Raw genomic sequence first — 18,896 nt, 5'->3', positions numbered from 1 at the left:
AACTTATTAGATCTTCACAATGAGGGAGGAGCTCTTTTCAACCTCATTTTACAGATGAGAATACTCATACTGAATGAAGCCCAGAAGACGGTAAGTTTTGAGCCCAAGGTCGCACAGTTGGGAAGGGGTATGCCCAGGTTTCTACCTCTTAGAAACCTCTTCTAAACCTCTTCTGCCGCCTTAGGGCGGCATCTCACAGCTGACCCAGAAGGTGTGCATGCCTTCAAGGGACTGGTGAACAGTGTAGCAATCCTACAGAAACAGCAAGAATGGGCCCCAGAGTGAAGAGGTCTTATTTGGGGGGAACCTCACAGTAAAGAGTGCTTGAAGGTCCCTGCTTTCCTGTTTCCTCCTTCCCCTGAGCTCCTGGCAATCCCTGAACCTTCTTTTGTTTCAGCCCTGATGTCTGCACCATCCCCCTCACCGACCGGACAGGGCTCACCTCCAGGTCCCCAGCTTCTCCCAGCTTGGGCCAGGCACACAGGAGACCCCAAGTGAGGAATAAATGTGCAAAATTCTCTCCTTGACTTTGAGCTTTTCTGTCTGCCTGTTTCTCTCCTGAGAAAAACCACCGGAAATACACAAGGAGTCCCGCTATCAGTGTATTGGGGCCTCCTGTTGGGTTTTCATTTCTCTCTCTGTCCGTGCTTCTCCCAACGTCTCTCCCTCGCCTTTTGAGTGTCTCCCCGTTCGCCGTGTCTCTGTCTCACCTTCTTCTCGGTCTCTGAAGTCTCTTCGCCAGACTGGACCCCCACCCCCACCCCAGCGGCCGCGGGCGCGGCCCCTTTAAGACGGCCCCGCCCCCGTCCCGCCCCGCCCGCGCCGCGCCGCGCCCCGCCCCTCCCCGCCCAGGTCAGCCAGTGGGCACCGGGCTTCCGCCGGCGCTGCGCCTCGGCTCGGTCCCACCCGGCCGCGAGCGCGATGGCGGGGGCTACACTGAGGTTCGCCGGGAGGCAGCTCAGCCAGCGCAGCGGGTCTGGAGTTCCCATCCTCCTACGGCAGGTGCGAGGACGCTGGACCCGCAACGGGACTACTGGGCGCTGGGCGGCGGCAGGGGCGGGACTCCGGGTTCCTTGAAAGGGAGGAGATCTGGGATCCCCGGGGCTTGGGGCCGGACTCCTGAGTCCTAGACGGAAGAGACTGCTGGAGACCCTGATTTGGCGGGGGGGTGGGGGGGGTATTGGAAAGTTGGGACTCATTGGTTCAGATGGAGTAAGGTGCAGGGGCCCCAGACTCCCGACGCCGAGGGGAAAGAAGGGTTTCTGCTTCTGGATCTTAGGAAGAGAATCGAATCGAGGCTCGGAGTCCTGGGTCCCCAGTGAGTGGAAGTCTGGTTCTGCGCTCTCACCTGTCCCACGCCCCCTTCCCAGATGTTTGAGCCCAAGAGCTGCACCTACACGTACCTGTTGGGTGACAGAGAGTCCCGTGAGGCCATTCTGATCGACCCGGTTCTGGAGACAGCGCCTCGGGATGCCCAGCTGGTCAAGGAACTGGGGCTGCGGCTGCTGTATGCTGGTCAGTCTGGAGACCGAACTCCTGGGTCTGAGGGAGGAGGGGGTTGGGGGCTGGGAAGCCTGCGTCCTCCTCTGTGCCCTCCTGGACCTGGCCCTCCTTTCTCCCCCAGTGAATACCCACTGCCACGCGGATCACATTACGGGCTCAGGGCTGCTCCGGTCCCTACTCCCCGGCTGCCAGTCTGTCATCTCCCGCCTTAGCGGGGCCCAGGCTGACTTGCACATTGAGGATGGGGACTCCATCCACTTCGGGCGCTTCGTGAGTTGGATCCTGGGTCCCGAGAGGGTGGTGGCCTGGACTTCTTGGACCTAAGGGAAGAGGGGGCTGGAGGCTTGCGCTCCTGAATCCTGGGGTAGGAGGGGCCTCTGGCCTGGATTTCTGATCCCTGAGTTTGTCTCTGGGAGGAGGGTGCCATAAACCCAGGTGGGGCACTGGGGCAAGAGGCTGGGCAGGTGTGTCTTTGGCCAGGCCCCTTAAGTCAACAACATTTATGGAGTTTCCTACCACCTTGGAGCAGCTCTTTTGGCCTGGCATCTCCATAAAAGTTGATCGAGGGCTAAAATTCTGAAGCCAGGGCTGAGGGAGAGACCCAGCGCTGTCTTCTAGAGCCGCTGTTGGAGGAAGGAGCCTCCTGTTGCCCAGAGCCAGGATCAGGGTGAGGCCATCGAGGCGCCTAGGGCACAACATTTAAGGAGGTGTCCGCTCTCAGGGCCAGGCAAGGGCAGGGTGGACACCTTCAAGCCACCACCTCCTTAAATGTCTCCCCCCCCCCCACCCCCCACCCTCTCACCCTCCCACCCCCCGCCACGTGCAGGCTTGTCTCACCCTTGGCATGGCTGTTGCTTCACACAGGAAGGGTCTGAAGGTTCCTACCTCTTTTTCGCTGTCACAGGCCTAGTCAGCAGATTTCCAGCCAGAATTTCAACCCAGAGCAATAGGATAGAGGTGGAGGGGGTGCTGGGGGGGAGGAGAAACACCTAACAAAGCTTTTGTTTTTCTGATCAGACTGGCTAAAGATACGGAGAGTCTGGCTGACTTTGGGGACAGAATGGTCAAGGGATAGGATGAAGTCTTGGCCTCCAGGTTAGAGGGTTTTGCTAAATGGGGATAGTTTATATGAGTCAGAGCATTTAGAGGAAATGAGGGCTGTGTGTGGGATCAGAGGGCTTAGCTACATGGATGTGGCCTCTTCATTTCAAGTCCTCTTCTGGAAGCGGGTAAAAAAAAATGCACTGTACTTTTACATACACTGCACGTAATTGTCAGGTATTAGCAAGCACTTCTTGAGTTGAGAAGGCTTAGAAGAGTGAAAAACTGTTGGGATTTTGTGTCAAGATGAGCCCTTTGTTAGACTGACTGACTGAATGAATGCATGCATGCATGTTGAAGGGTTTAGCTGTGGCGAATTTAGCTTCAGGGTCTTTTTTTTCTTTTTTAAGTTTATTTATTTATTTATTTTAAGAGAGGGGAGGGGCAGAGAGAGAGAGACAGGGAGAGAGAGAGAGAGAGAGAGTCCCAAGCAGGAGCCACACTGTCCACGCAGAGCCCGATGTAGGGCTCGGACCCAGGAACGCTGAGATCATGACCCGAGCCCAAGTCAAGAGTTGGATGCTTAACTGAAATAGCCACCTAGGCGCCCCTTCTGTGTCTGTTTTTTTAAACAACTTAATTGGTATAATTCACAAACCGTCCAATTCATCCACTGGAACTTTACACTTCTTAGTATATTCAGAGTTGAGTCCATCCGTCACCACAGTTAATTTTAGAATATTTTTGTCACTTCCAAAAGAAATCCCACTCCCCCTGATTGTCACCCCAGCCCCCTCCCCTCTTGCCCCTACAGCTTTAGGCGACCACTAATCTCCTTTGTGTTTCTACAGGCTTGCCTGTTCTGGGTATTTCATAGAGATGGAATCATGTATTATATGGCCTTTTTTGACACGCTTCTGTTGCTGACCCTACATGTTCAAGGTTCACCTGTATTGTAGCATCTATCAGCATTTCATTCTTTTTTATGGCTGAGTACTCTTCCATTGTGTGAATATACCTCATTCATTCATCCATCAGCCAATAGACATTTTAGCTCTTTCCACTTTTTGGCTCTTATAAATGATGCTGCTAAAATACTCATGTACGAGTTTTTGTGTGTCCCTCCATTTTCATTTCTTTCTGCGTATATATATACCTAGGATGGAATTGCTAAATCAATAATCACTCTCTATATTTAATACTTTGAGGACCCGACTGACCGATATCCAAAGTGGCTGCACCATTTTATGTTCCCACCAGCAGTGAATGAAAGTGCCAGTTTCTGGGCATCCTTGCCAACCCTTGCCAGTACCTGTCTTTATGATTATCCAGTGTTCTGTGTGGTTTTCATTTGTGTTCTTTAGATACCTTTAGCGATGGCCACATTTTTTTCCTCCCTCATTTTCTTCCCCCCATTTTATTTATTTATTTATTTATTTATTTATTTATTTATTTAAAATTTTTTTTAATATTTATTTATTTCTGAGACAGAGAGAGACAGAGCATGAGAGGGGGAGGGGCAGAGAGAGAGGGAGACACAGAATCTGAAGCAGGCTCCAGGCTCTGAGCCATCAGCCCAGAGCCTGACGCGGGGCTCGAACTCACGGAGTATGAGATCATGACCTGAGCCGAAGTCGGTCACTCAACCGACTGAACCACCCAGGCGCCCCTTCTTCCCCCCATTTTAAAAGAATTGTAGCGTGCATGTTGTATGGTAGAAATTGCACATATTGTACATGTGCAGCTTGGTAATTTAAAAAAATTTGTTTATTTATTTTGAGAGAGAGAGAGTGCACATGCAAGTGGGGGGGGGGGATGGGCAGAGAGAGAGGGAGACAGAGGATATGAAGCAGGTTCTGTGCTGACAGCAGAGAGACCAATGCAGGGCTCGAACTCATGAACCATGAAATCAAGACCTGAGCCAAAGTCTGATGCTTAACCGACTGAGCCACCCGGGCACCCTGTAAATTCCTACATATGTTTACACTTGAGCATCCATTGCTAAGATCCAGATACAGAACATACCTATCACCCCAGAAGTTTTCCTTGTCTTTCTCCCTGGCCATTGACACCCCCATCAAAACACCATTCTTCTTACTTATTTTTTTATTTCTAATTTTTTTTCCCTTATGAGAAGGACTTTTTTTTTGATGAATTTTTTTAATTTAATTTTATTTTTTTTAAATTTACATCCAAATTAATTAGCCTATAGTGAAACAATGATTTCGGGAGTAGATTCCTTAGTGCCTCTTACCCATTTAGCCCATCCTCCTTCCCACAACCCCTCCCGTAACCCTCAATTTGTTCTCCATATTTAGGAGTCTTTTCTATTTGGTCCCCCTCCCTGTTTTTATATTATTTTTGTTTCCCTTCCCTGTGTTCATCTGTTTTGTCTCTTAAAGTCCTCATATGAATGAAGTCATATGATTTGTGTTTTTCTCTGACTAATTTCACTTAGCATAATACCTTCCAGTTCCATCCATGTAGTTGCAAATGGCAAGATTTCATTCTTTTGATTGCCGAGTAATACTCCATTGTGTGTGTGTGTGTGTGTGTGTGTGTGTGTGTGTGTGTGTGTATATACCACATCTTCTTTATCTGTTCATCCGTTCATCCATCGATGGACATTTGGGCTCTTTCCATACTTTGGCTACTGTCGATAGTGCTGCTATAAACATGGGGGTGCATGTTTCCCTTTGAAACAGCACACCTGTATCCCGGGGATAAATGCCTAGTCGTGCAATTGCTGGGTTGTAGGGTAGTTCTATTTTTAGTTTTTTGAGGAACCTCCATACTGTTTTCCAGAGTGGCTGCACCAGCTTGCATTCCCAGAGAAGGACTTTTAAGATTTACAATATTAGCTCCTCCCTTCCTTCCTTCCTTCCTTCCTTCCTTCCTTCCTTCCTTCCTTCCTCCCTCCCTCCCTCCCTCCCTCCCTCCTTTCTTCTTCCTTCCTTCCTTCCTTCCTTCCTTCCTTCCTTCCTTCCTCCCTCCCTCCCTCCCTCCCTCCCTCCCTCCCTCCTTTCTCCTTCCTTCCTTCCTTCCTTCCTTCCTTCCTTCCTTCCTTGGCTGCATGCCTAACGTGGGACTTGAACTCGCTACCCTGAAATCAAGAATCACATGCTTTACTGACTGAGCCAGCAGGCGCCCCTCTTCTGACTTATTTAATCACAGATTAGTTCTACGTGTTCTGGACCTTGTCAACAGGAGTCATACAATGTGTGTTCTTTTGTGCCTGGCTTCTTTTACTCCACACAATGTTGTATATAGTTGTAGTCCTTTCCTTCTGTTGCTATATAGCAGAGATTGGCAAACTTCTTCTGTAAAGGACCAGACAGTAACTGTTTTCGGTTCTGCAGGCCATATGGTCTCTGTTGTAACCACTCCGTTGTGTTGGCGTGAAAGCAGTCGTAGACAATGCATAAATGAATAAGCATGGCTGTGCTCCAGTAAAACTTTATTTGTGGCCTCTGAAATTTTCATTTCAGCATTCTCATGTATTATGAAGTACCACTCCCATTTTTATTTATTTTTCCAACCACGAAAAAAGCGTAAAAAGCATTCTTAGCCCTCAGGCCATACAAAAACAGGTGACAGGCCAAGTTTGGCGCAGCAGCCATAGTTTGCCAACCCCTGATGCAGAGCATTTCACTGTATGAATTTATGGCAGTCTATCCATTTTCCTTTCGCTGGTTGATTCCAGCTTTTGGCTATTATGAACTAATGCGACTGTGAGGGTCCGTATGCGGATCTCTTGGTGGACACTATTCTCAATTCAAGGAATGGACTTTCTGGGTCATAGGACTGACATACGCTTAACTTGAGTAGAAATTGCCAGGTTTTCTTGAGCTGGTTGTATATTTTACATTCACAGTGGGCCACATTTGGACGGTTTCAGTGCAGAAATAAATTTCTGTTTTAATGAGCAATGAGATGTGAACATTTCAGCTCCCACGAGGAGTGGCAGATTCAGAAAGTTAGTCTTGTTTGTTTAATATGTTAATTTAGAGCATTGCCAGATACTGATCCCCCAGATCCCACTTTAGAGATTCGGATTTAATTGTTAGGGGTGAACACGGGGAACCAGTATATTTTAAAAGCTCACAGGTGGGGTGCCTGGCTGGCTCAGTCAGCAGAGCTTGTGACTCTTGATCTCGAGGTTTAGTCCAAGCCCCACGTTGGGTGTAGAGATGACTTAAAAATAAAATATTAAGAAAATAAAATAAAAGCTCCCAGGTGGTCCTCTTGTAGTCCAACTGAGGATTTCAGTGCTTCCTTCTATTTGGAACTATTTGAATTGGGGAACCCTCCCAACATTTTATGAAAAATGTTAAGCATAAAGAAAAGTTGAAAGAAAAATTGACCGTGTACGTCGGGTCCATCCATCACCTGTCTTAATTTTTGACTCATCGTCAAGTGGTAGATATCTGTACACTGTCCTCTGAACATCACAACTAATGTCGTTTTCTTTCACAAAGGAAAGGAAGGCTGATGGAGGTTCAGAGTATTTAGCTGCAGTGGGAAAAGACATTTTGGGTTTTTGAGTTCAGAGTGCACAGAAATAGTGGTTGGTTATATCAAGATTAAGTGTTTTGTTTTGCTTTGTCTAAGTTTACTTGTTTATTTTGAGAGAGAATCCCAAGCAGGCTCTGCGCTGACAGATGCGGGACTCGAACTCACAAACCATGAGATCATGGCCTGAACCAAAATCAGGAGTCAGATGCCTAACCCACTGAGCCGCCCAGGAGCCCCCAAGGTTAAGTGCTTTTGAATAAAGGAGTCGTGGCATGAACCTGGGGACCAAATGGAATAGGAGGCAAGAGTTCGCCTGCCACCAGGGGGCAGTGTGGGCCGTGGGAACTGCAAGGCGAGTGAGCTTGCGGGGCGGGTCCCTTTCCTGTTGGTTCAGCGTATGGGACCGAGTTTGAGAAGCTACCCCTGCAGCGGAAAGCTGGGGAAGGAGCACCTGCTGAAAGGTGTCACGTATTTGCAGCACCGTGGTGGGAAGAAGAAATGTGAAAGAATGTGCGGTTAGGCAGGCCTATGGAATCCCTGCAGCATATTCTGCCGCTGAGATTATCCAGTTTCAAGAACAGGTGACCTGCGTGAGGTCAAGATATTAGGTGCTTACCCCCACAACTTTTTTTTTTTAATTAATTTTTTTTTTTTGAGAGAGAGGGAGGCAGAGGGTCTGAATGGCGCCCCTGAATAAAAAATAAATAAAACATACCTATTCAGAGACCCAACAAAATTTACTGCATTAGGAGTTAAAACTGAGACTTTTTTTTTTAACACAAGAATATCCAAGTACTCCCATCAGCCGTCAGAGCAGTGACGTCATCACCAGCCACGGAGCTTCTAGAAAACACCACCGAGGGGCGCCTGGGTGGCGCAGTCGGTTAAGCGTCCGACTTCAGCCAGGTCACGATCTCGCGGTCCGTGGGTTCGAGCCCCGCGTCAGGCTCTGGGCTGATGGCTCAGAGCCTGGAGCCTGTTTCCGATTCTGTGTCTCCCTCTCTCTCTGCCCCTCCCCCGTTCATGCTCTGTCTCTCTCTGTCCCAAAAATAAATAAACAAATAAACGTTGAAAACACCACCGAACTCTGATGGGAGAATGACAGTAAGAAGGGTGGAAGAAGTCTTCCTACTCTCGTGAAAATAGTTCACCTCGCAGACCCTCAAGGTTCCCTTGACCACACTTTGAGAACAATTCTTTTACAAAATCTTTGTCACAGAAAATATACAATAATTATGAAATCATTCTTAAATCCAGGCCATGTTCAAATTTCTCCAGGTGCCCAGGAATCATTTTTAAGGCTGTTTTTAGGAACCAGGACCCAACGAGGTTCATGTAAATCTAGAACACTTTACGGCCACCTGGGTGGCTCAGTTGGTTAAGCGCCGACTCTTGAGTTCTGCCCAGGTCATGATCTCATGGTTGTGGGATTAAGTCCCATGTTGGGCTCTGTGATGAGCGTGGGGCCTGCTTGGTCTTTCTCCCTTTCTCTGCCCCTTCCCCTCTCACTCTCTCTCTAAATAAATAAACGTTTTTTTAAAGCTACAACAAATAATTCTACAATAGTTTCATACCCTTTCTGCACCATGACATTGACTTCTGAAGTTTCCGGCCTGTTGTCTTGTAGAACGTTCCACATGCTGGGTGCGTCCGGTTGTTTGCTCGTGGTGTCACTCAACTTCTTCTTCTTTGCTGGCAACTGGAATAGATGGTATATATTTTGATATCGGTTAGTGGTAATAATGAGAATTTAACAATAGTTAACAAGCATTGTGGGTTTGCTTCTTGCCACACACTGTGCTGAGGTCTGTAAGTGCATTTCCTCAGCTTTTGTCTGGAAGGATTTTCATAATCAAACATTGCTGCAGGCAGCAGGGAGTGGTGGGGCCTGTGGCAAATGTTAGGGTGTGTGTTCTGTGTATGAGGCGGGACACCCACTGCACAATTCGAGTTGATTATGCATGTTTAGAAATGTAGTCTGTCTACTGCCAAGCCTTCTCTCTCTTTTTTTAAATTTTTTTTTTCAACGTTTATTTATTTTTGGGACAGAGAGAGACAGAGCATGAACGGGGGAGGGGCAGAGAGAGAGGGAGACACAGAATCAGAAATAGGCTCCAGGCTCTGAGCCATCAGCCCAGAGCCCGACGCGGGGCACGAACCCACGGACTGTGAGATCGTGACCTGGCTGAAGTCGGACGCTCAACCGACTGCGCCACCCAGGCGCCCCATTCTCTCTCTTTTTTTAATAGAAGCTGCAAATATACGTTCTTCAGAAATCTTCCACTTTTTTTTTTTTTTTTTTTTTTTGAGAGAGAGAGAGCGCACAAGTGTGTGTGAGCTGGGGAGGGGCAGAGAGAGAGGGAGACACAGAATCCGAAGCAGGCCCCGGGCTCCGAGCTGTCAGCACAGACATGGGGCTTGAACTCACCACCCATGAGATCATGACTTGAGCCAAGGTTGATGCTTAACCTGCTGAGCCACCCAGGCGCCCCAAGAGAGAATGTTAAGCAGGTTCCGTGCTGTCAGCGTGGAGCTCGACAGAGCCCAATGCAGGGCTCCATCTCATGACCTTGAGATCATGACCTGAGCCGAAATCAAGAGTGGGATGCTCAACTAACTGGGCCAGCAGACACTCCCAAAATCTTCTACTCCTTAAGGATAGACTACAAATGCAGACTTCTCATAACTCCCGAGCAGTCCGAACAAAACACTTCTATGGCTGAATCTGGCCCTTGGGCCTTTGCTGTTTCTTCTCTGACAAACATCTCAACCTTCATAACCACATAGTGAGATCAGAAATATTTTCCCCATTTTACAGAGAAGGAAATATTTTCCCCCTTTTATTTAAAAAAAAAATTTTTTTTTAACATTTATTTATTTTTGAGACAGAGAGAGACAGCATGAACAGGGGAAGAGCAGAGACAGAGGGAGACACAGAATCGGAAGCAGGCTCCAGGCTCTGGGCCATCAGCCCAGAGCCCGATGCAGGGCTCGAACTCACGGACCGTGAGATCGTGACCTGAGCTGAAGTCAGACGCTCAACTGACTGAGCCACCCAGGCGCCCCTATTTTCCCCCTTTTAAAGAGGGGACGTGACTTGCCCCAAAATTACACTGAGAAAGTGGCCAAGCGGGGATTTGAACCCAGGAGGCCTTGTGGTTCCAGTAGATCAGTGTTTTTACAAATTTTCAAACATCATCATGATTATGTTACTTTTATTATACAGCGATTATTGTGTGCTCGGCATTTTTCTAAGTGCCCTACAGATACAAAATAATTTGATCTTTGTAATAGCCCTATGGGGTGGGGACAATTATTATCCTCATTTTACAAATGAGTAGAGAAGCCCAGAGAGGTGAAGTTACTTGTGCAAGGACACACAGCTAGTAATAGCTGAGCCAAATTTAGAACCCATGTCACCTGGCTCAGGAAACTGTTCTTGACCACTGGTCCATGCACCTTCGCCATGAGATGGGATGTTTTCCTTCTGGATTCGTCAATGAAACCTCCACTTCATGAAATACCACTTCCCTGTACTGTGTAGTGGGCACCCTGAGATTTCTCACTTTATCCTATCCCCCTCCTTGCCCCATTCATCCTATTCCATTCCACACCTTTCTGCTCTTCTGTGTCTAGTGCATTTTATTTGCTTTTGTCTTATCCGTGAGATTCGTTCATATTCTAGTATATGGTTATAGTTGGCACGTTCTTATTCTCATCCTGTGCCTCAGTTTCCTCATCTGCAGAATGGGCACAGGAACGGTACCTACCTCATAAGGGTGTGTGTGGAGTGAATGAGTTCAGTCGAGTTGAACACTTAGAAGAGAGCCCGGCACAGGAGAAGGGGTCAGTCAATGTCAGGGCTCTTGGAAATGAGTCGATCTGACTAATGGGTGAAGAGGGAAGGGTGTACCTAGCAGAGAGAATTGCATGGGCAAGAGGTGTGGAAAAACCTGGTGCTTTCTGGAAATGACCCTGGGTTTCAGAGTAGCTGGGCGTGTTGAGAAATGGAGGATGTTATAGGCCATTGGGCTGTGAAGGTGGACAGGCACCAGAACAGGGGCATTTCAAAAGTTAGGCCGAGGACCCAGAACCCTGCCCTGGGGACAGTGGGAGCCAAGGAAGAGTCTTGAGCAGAGAGGAGCAGGTTTGAATCTGGGCAATAGAAACCCCCTTCAGGGTCATGCGGGAGATGGATGGAGGCTGGTGGGCCAGGGAGGATGCTGGTGGTTGTTCCAAGCAGGAGAGGATGAGGCCCAAGATGGGTGGGACGGTGGGAGGTACATGGTGGTGGAGGACGGATTCTAGATATTCCAGAGAAGGGAATGGCCAGGGATACTGCTCACTAGCCAAGCCACTTGCCACACAGATTCCATCACCAAGGGCCTGAGGAATCTTGATCTACGTGGCAAGCAGGATTTTGCTCAATTGATATTAAAATTTTGTCCAATTTATATACACACACAATTACATATATCATATATATACTTTTACCGTACCATATAGACCATATAGATACTTTCTAACTGTACTGGTTGTTCATGGCTGATGTCCTTCTGATTGGTCAATACCCATTGCTACAACTGTGATTCACTACTTTGAACACTACTCTTGATCATCCATCACAATATTTAGTTTAAAAGACACCCATGTCTTTTGTTTTAAAAAAAATTCAGAGATACAGGGTTAGTATCCAAAATCTATAAAGAACTTATCAAACTCAATACCCAAAAAACACATAATCGGTGAAGAAATGGGCAAAAGAGATGAATAGACACTTCTCCAAAGAAGACATCCAGCTGGCCAACTGCCACATGAGAAGATGCTCCACATCACTCATCGTCAGGGAAATACAAATCAAAACCACAATGAGATACCTCCTTACACCTGTCAGAATGGCTAACATTAACAACTCAGGCAACAACAGATGTTGGCGAGGATGTGGAGAAAGGGGAACACTTTTGCACTGCTGGTGGGAATGCAAGCTGGTGCAGCCACTCTGGAAAACAGTATGGAGGTTCCTCAAAAAACTAAAAATGGAACTTCCCTACGACCCAGCAATTGCACTACTAGGCATTTATCCGCGGGATACAGGGATGCTGTTTTGAAGGGGCACGTACACCCCCATGTTTATAGCAGCGCTATTGACAATAGCCAAAGTATGGAAAGAGCCCAAATGTCCATCGATGGATGAATGGATAAAGAAGATGTGGTCTATATATACAATGGAGTATTACTCAGCAATCAAAAAGAAGGAAATCTTGCCATTTGCAACACTGATAGAACTGGAGGTATCATGCTAAGTAAAATTAGTCAGACAAAGGCAAAAATCATATGACTTCTTCACTTATACGAGGACTTTAAGACACAAAACAGATGAACACAAAGGAAAGGAAGGAAAAATTAGATAAAAACAGAGAGGGAGACAGGTGATAAGAGACCCTTAAACACAGAGAACTGAGGGTAGCTGGCGGGGTGTTGGGTGGGGGGTGGGCTAAATGGGCAAGGGGCATTAAAGGAGGACACTTGTTGGGATGAGCACTGGGTGTTCTATGTAAGTGATAAATCAGTAAATTCTATTCCTGAAACCACTGTCACACTATATGTTAACTAACTTGGATTTAAATAAAAATAAAATGAAATAAAGGCTCCTGAGAAAGAAAAATTCAGAGAGTACAGAAACAGACCAAATAAAAAGTGAAAGATCATCCCCTTGCTGCCACCAAAAGGTGTTAATTTGGTGCAGGATGCCTGCGATTTTTCCCACAAGCTTTTGCAAGGTCTGTGATTTTGCTTTGCATTTGTTTGGCATTGCACATCTATCCTATTATATATGAGCTAGGAAGGTGTTTGGCTGAAAAACCAATACATGACTTAAAAAACCATACAGTGGCTTAAATAATTGGGTGTTCAATGTTCTCCTGTAATAGAGTCTGGAAGAAGGCAGTCATGGTCCGATTAAGCAGCGCTATCATTTTGGGGATTCTTTTTCATGGTTGCAAGGTGGTTGCTGCAGCTACAGCCATCACGCCTTTGTCCAGAACCAGATGAAGTGGGAAGGAGAGGTGCCAAACTCTTGTATCAGGACGGGAAAAGCTTTCTCAGACATTCTCAGACATTTACGGAGATCTTGGTGGCCAGAGAACCGTGTCAGAAGCCACCCAAGCTACCATGGAGGCTGAGGAAGTGCTTGGCTGGGCACACGGATGCCCCGAGCCAAACTGGAGACCTGTGAGTGGGGAAGGGCAGAATGGGTGCTGGGTGTGGACACAGGGTCTGCACATGGTGCCCTTCTATAATCTGCTGATTAGACTGACCTGGACCAGGATGCTAATTGGTGGGAGGGGTGCTATGTGGAACTAATCTTCTAAGTGGTTGTTAGATCATTAGGGTAACAACTGTTTTCTGACAGTTGCTTCCCTGAACTGAGTGTGGGAATTTAGATAATGAGGATTTTCCTGAGTGGGCGTTTTTTGCACATGTGTCGGAAGTTCTTAACAGCAGCGTCTTAGCAGTAACTTTGAGGGGTCAGAAAGAGTGCACATTTGAGATGCTGGTAAACACGACAAACTTGCCCTCTGAAATGGCTACATGGAGTCATACCCGCGTCCCAGGAAACAAAAGGGCTTGCCTCAAACACCCTGAGCAATACCCTAACAATTGCCAATCTGGTACGTGAAAAGTGAGGGTTTTTAACATTTAAATCTCCCTCCTTTTCTCCCAAAAAAGGGAGATCAAATATTGTTTCAGATGGTTTTTGACTATTTGTTTCCTCTTCCATAATTGCCTCTTTTTTTTTTTCTTTTGTGCATTTTTCTTTTGGGAGTTTTTATTGATGCTTAGGAGCTGTTTATATATGATGGCTGTTCACACTTTATAATACTTTCTTATACATGCTGCGACTACTGTCTGAGTTTTTTGTCTTTTAACTCTTATTTTGTTCTTTTCTATGATGAAGTTAAACTATGTGGTCATCTTTGTCACTGTTTTTCCTTATGTGTGTGTGTGTGTGTGTGTGTGTGTGTGTGTGTGTGTGTATAATCTCCTTATGTATTTATAAGATTATATACATCTTTGGGGTGCCTGGCTGGCTCAGTCGGTTGAGCGTCTGACTTCAGGTCAGGTCATGATCTCGCGGTCTGTGAGTTCGAGCCCCGCATCAGGCTCTGGGCTGATGGCTCAGAGCCTGGAGCCTGCTTCTCATTCTGTGTCTCCCCCTCTCTCTGCCCCTCCCCGCTCATACTCTGTCTCTCTCTGTTTCTCAATAATAAATAAACGTTAAAAAAAAGTCATGTTTTAAAAAAAAAGATTATATATATCTTTATATGATTTTATATATATTCTTATATACTCATAATATCCTTATATATTTTCCTCTAGAATTCTTTTTTCTCTCTCTAGAATTCTTGTGGTTCTTTTAATGTTTACATCTTTAGTTTATCCTGAATTTTGTGTTTTACTTTTAATTATAAAATGACATGTTTTCTGTTAAAAATTGTTAATGTAGGAAAAGCCTAAAGAAAAAAATATATTTTGAGTGAATGAATAAATTTTTTTTAAAAGATGACACTGTACAAGTTTTTTTTTAATCTGCTTTTAGCACTTACCAGATATTTAACATATTTTCATGTCATTAAATACTTGTGTATAGCATCTTTAATTTCATTTCAATAACATAATTTTATTATTTAATTTTTTAAGTGTGTATTTATTTATTTTGAGAGAGAGAGAGAGAGAGCATGTGCGTGGGGGAGGGGCAGAGAGAGGGAGAGAGAGAACACCTAACAGGCTCCATGCTGTCAGTGCAGAGGCAGACGATGCCTGGCTCGATCCCATGAACAGCAAGATCATGACCTGAGCTGAAATCAAGAGTCAGGCGCTTAACTGACTGAGCCACCCAGGCACACCTAATCTTTTTGCAAAAAACTATGCTAGCTAGATGTAATCCTGAGGTGGGATGGGTGCTTCTGGGGTCAGTTTTGCCATCAGACCAGAGTCCGTGGCTTATTGATAACTGTCTGTACTCTCCTTCCCCACCAGGCCTTGGAGACCCGGGCCAGCCCCGGCCACACCCCAGGCTGTGTCACCTTCGTCCTGAATGACCACAGCATGGCCTTCACTGGAGATGCCCTGCTCATCCGAGGGTGTGGGCGGACGGACTTCCAGCAAGGTCACAGGCCCCCTTCTCCAGCCTGAGATCATAGGATGGTTATGCGTGGGCCAGAGTTTTAAGTACCTGTTGTAAGAATGAATGAATGGGTGTTAGAATGACACCAGAGTTTTAAGGACCTGTTGTAAGAATGAATTAATGGGGGTTTTAGGGGTTCAGGATTAGATTCAAGACGTTTAGATGCTGGAGTCGGGGAGAGTTAGAGTCATGACCCTTGCGGGGGCAGATGCAGTGGTTTACTGTATTGAGGGACAGTTAGATTCAAGGGGGGGGCGTTAGTTATCTATCGCTGTGAAACAAATGACCCCAGAGTGTAATGACTTAAAACAATGATTAACATTATCTCGCATAACTTCTGAGAGTCAGGACTCTGGGAGTAGCTTAGCTGGGTGGTTCCGGCTCAGCATCTTTCATGGAGGGCACAGTCAAGCTAGGGCCTGGGCTGCAGTCATCTGAAGGCGTGACTGGGGCTGGAGGGTCCACTTCCAAAGGCGCCTCACTCACATGGCTGGCAAGCTGGCTCCCACTGTTGGCAGGAGGCCTCAGTTTCTCACCATGTGACCTCTCCATGGGGGTACTTTGTCTTCATGACCTGGCAGCGGGGTTCCTCCAGAGGGCATGATCAGAGAGATGCAACGAGCAAGCAGTCCGAAGCCCTAACTTTTTCTTAATGACCGAGTCTCAGAAGTTAACCTCTGTCATTTCTGCAATATCCTGTTTATTCGTTGCAAGTCACTTAGTGGAGACCACTAAGTCAAGGCGAGGGGAAGGATCACATTTTGAACAGAAAAGTGTCAGCGAGTTTGTGGACATACATTTATTATTTACTTTAATAATATTTTAGTATTTATGCTTCATGGAATTTGTATGTCACCCTAGCACAGGGGCCACGCTAACCTTTTCTGTATCATTCCAATTGTAGTGTATGCACCGCCCAAGGGAGCCCTTCTTTCTTTCTTTCTTTCTTTCTTTCTTTCTTTCTTTCTTTCTTTCTTTCTTTCTTTCTTTCTTTCTTTCTTTCTTTCTTTCTTTCTTTCTTTCTTTAAGTAATCTCTACATCCAACGTGGGACCTGAACCCACAACCCCAAGCTCAAGAGTTGCATGCTCTACCGACTGAGCCAGCCAGGTGCCCCTGTGGACATATTTTTAAACCCCATAAGGAGTTTGGCTGCTGGAGGTGTCGCAGCGGGGAGGGGTGTGAGTTTGATTCAGGAGTTCAGCTGCTAGGGGGGCAGTTAGATTCAGGAGTTTCACTGTGGGAAGGGAGTTTAGTTTCAGAATCTCTGGGTGTGCCTGCCCTTGAGCGTGTGTGCGTGTGCGCGCATGCGAATACGGGGCTGACACTAGATTGGGAGGATTTAGCTGCCCTGATAAAGACAGAGCAAAGATAGGACAACCATGAGCTGGAAGTGTGTAACCAGAGCCCCAGGCTGCCTCTTGCTTCCTCTTCCTCTCCTTATGTCTCCGTCTGTGTCTGTCTGTCTCTTTCCGAGGTGCCTCATCTCCCATTTATCCACTCCCGGCACAGTTAGGAAATTGAAGGATTGGGCTGACATGAATGGCGGGAATGATGGTCTAGAGAGGTTTGCCCCCGCCCCAGTTGAGGACTCAGAGGGTGTTGTTGGAACCATTCTCTTTGGCCTCATGTCTTCAGTTTCTTACCTTCTAGTCTAGCCTCCTTGCCCTGAAGCTTTCCTTGGCATCCCCAGGCTGAGGGCACAACTCCCTGGTGCTTCAGGATCTCATCCCAACCTTATTTACCACCATGGCGAATTTCTCACCATTCCTCAACTCTTTGCCTATGCTGTTCCATCTGTCTAGAACGCCCTTTCCTCTCTTTCTGTGCCTAGGCAGGGGGGTACTGGCAGGAAATGAGGGGGGCAGTTTAGCTATGTGATTTTATCTTCCCACCCTTTTCTTGAAGGAAGGGATTAGAGGGCTCCTGTCCTGTTGATTCACTCCTCTGAACTTTCCCTCCCCAGGCTGTGCTAAGACCTTGTACCACTCAGTCCATGAAAAGATCTTCACGCTTCCAGGAGACTGTCTGGTCTACCCTGCTCATGATTACCATGGTGAGGGCTTCCTGGGGGAGGTATGGGACTTCTATAACTTTCCATTTGAGAGGGCGTACCAAACTGCTGTAGTCCTTGTGGGGCATGGAGACTACAATTCCTAGAAATTTCTCTGGCCAAAAAAGATTAAGCGCTTAGGTGTGCCGAGTGTGGATGGAGAAACTACAACTAGAATTCCGGAGGGCAAGAGTTTTCCCGGGACTTCCTTATAGAGCTTAGGGAAGGTGGGAAACTACATTTCCCATAGTGCCTTTTGAGGAGAGCCAGCGATCTCAGGTACATTCTGGGAAGAGCCTATTAGTCCCAGGCCCGAGATGCACCCTAAGCCTCCTGGGAAGTGTAGTCCTAGGAAGCCCCAGGCACTTGCCAGGTTGACATTCTTCCCCTCCCTCGGCCACTAGGGCTCACAGTGTCCACTGTGGAGGAGGAGAGGACTTTGAACCCTCGGCTCACTCTCAGCTGTGAGGAATTTGTCAAGGTCATGGACAACCTGAACTTGCCCAAGCCTCAGCAGATAGGTGAGCATTTGGGGGCCGGGACTGCTGGGTCTGAGGGAGGGTGGGGCTCAGGGCCAGAACTCTAGTTTCCCAAAGAAGAGGGGCTCCTAGGATTTCTGGGTCCCCAGTGGGGCACGAGGGGGTCTGCTGGAGCCCTTTGTTTTAACCTTGGTTTCTTCCTTTCAGACATTGCTGTTCCAGCTAATATGCGCTGTGGGATCCAGACTCCCCCTTCCTGACCTGGCTTTGTCAGGTGCTCATATCCGTTAAGAATGCACTAGGTGGGGTACAGAGAGGGGCGCCATCACCGAAGCCTCTCTTCTTCCCCTCCCTCACCAGCCCTTGAGCTTCTTAAATAAAATTTAAAACATTTCTTTTTGTTTTGTTTTGTTGTTGCTCTGAATCTTATTTCTGTCCATTTTCTGGGGGAACCAGTTGGTTTTCTGGGCTGAGGTGTCTGGTCTAGAGAGGCCAAGGGGGTGAGCAAGGTCACTGAAGATCCAGGGTGCCTGCAAGGAGGAAATTTTCCAACTCACAAGATCAGAAACTCGTATCCGGGGCAGGGCTTCTCACCTCCTTGGATTAGAACACGGTCTTGAGTTTGAACCACTTCTACCTGTAAGACCCAGGATAAGGTGCTCCACTTCTCCGGGCCTCAGTTTCAATCTGTAAGATGGAAATAATACTAATAATAGGGTGTCATGACGACCCAAGGAATCCACATGTATGAGGTGCTTGGCACCCTCCCCTCATGGCCGGGTTCCTATCAGTGGTGACAATTATTGTAACTATCGTTTGGAATGATCTTCCAGGCACTTCCTGGCTGCGCCAGAGTGACAGCATGTCTAATGGTTAAGAACACAGACTTTCCAGAGAACAACTCCAGCTTTAAGATTAACAACATGTATAGACTTTGTGCACATTTGTCCCTCTCAGCCTCAGTTTCCCCAGCTATAAAATGGAGATGGTAATCCCTTTCTCATTAGGCTACTGTAAGGATGAAATTAACGTGTATAAAGTGTTTAGCACAGCTCCTGACATCCAATAATCCTTTCTCACGTGCCAATAATTTTCCTGTTTTTGCCCAGAGAGGAAAG

General features: G+C 46.9%; 1 protein-coding gene and 1 non-coding gene across 3 annotated transcripts; one reads left to right on the top strand and one right to left on the bottom strand.

Annotated features, from left to right (window-relative positions):
* The first annotated feature begins 845 nt into the window (after nucleotides 1–845).
* ETHE1 (ETHE1 persulfide dioxygenase) lies at nucleotides 846–18,172 on the top strand. Of its 2 annotated transcripts, XM_027037695.2 has the most exons (7): nucleotides 846–1,002; nucleotides 1,371–1,515; nucleotides 1,625–1,773; nucleotides 15,100–15,229; nucleotides 17,213–17,302; nucleotides 17,704–17,820; nucleotides 17,986–18,172. In XM_027037695.2, exons 1-7 carry the CDS (start codon nucleotides 922–924, stop codon nucleotides 18,036–18,038), a joined length of 765 nt encoding a protein of 254 aa, XP_026893496.1. In that variant the 5' UTR covers nucleotides 846–921; the 3' UTR covers nucleotides 18,039–18,172. The 2 variants fall into 2 exon arrangements, with proteins under 2 accessions (XP_026893496.1, XP_026893497.1); XM_027037696.2 differs by lacking the exon at nucleotides 1,625–1,773 and having other exon boundaries at nucleotides 865–1,002.
* Nucleotides 16,064–16,173, bottom strand: LOC113593471 (U6 spliceosomal RNA). The gene has a single exon (XR_003413649.1). It is a non-coding gene; the product is annotated as a U6 spliceosomal RNA (small nuclear RNA).
* Nucleotides 18,173–18,896: the final 724 nt, after the last annotated feature.

This window comes from Acinonyx jubatus, chromosome E2 (genome assembly GCF_027475565.1).
Source record: "Acinonyx jubatus isolate Ajub_Pintada_27869175 chromosome E2, VMU_Ajub_asm_v1.0, whole genome shotgun sequence".
NCBI lineage: Eukaryota > Metazoa > Chordata > Mammalia > Carnivora > Felidae > Acinonyx > Acinonyx jubatus.
The sequence above is the reverse complement of the archived record's forward strand: the minus strand, read 5'-3'. Positions and strand labels throughout refer to the sequence as shown.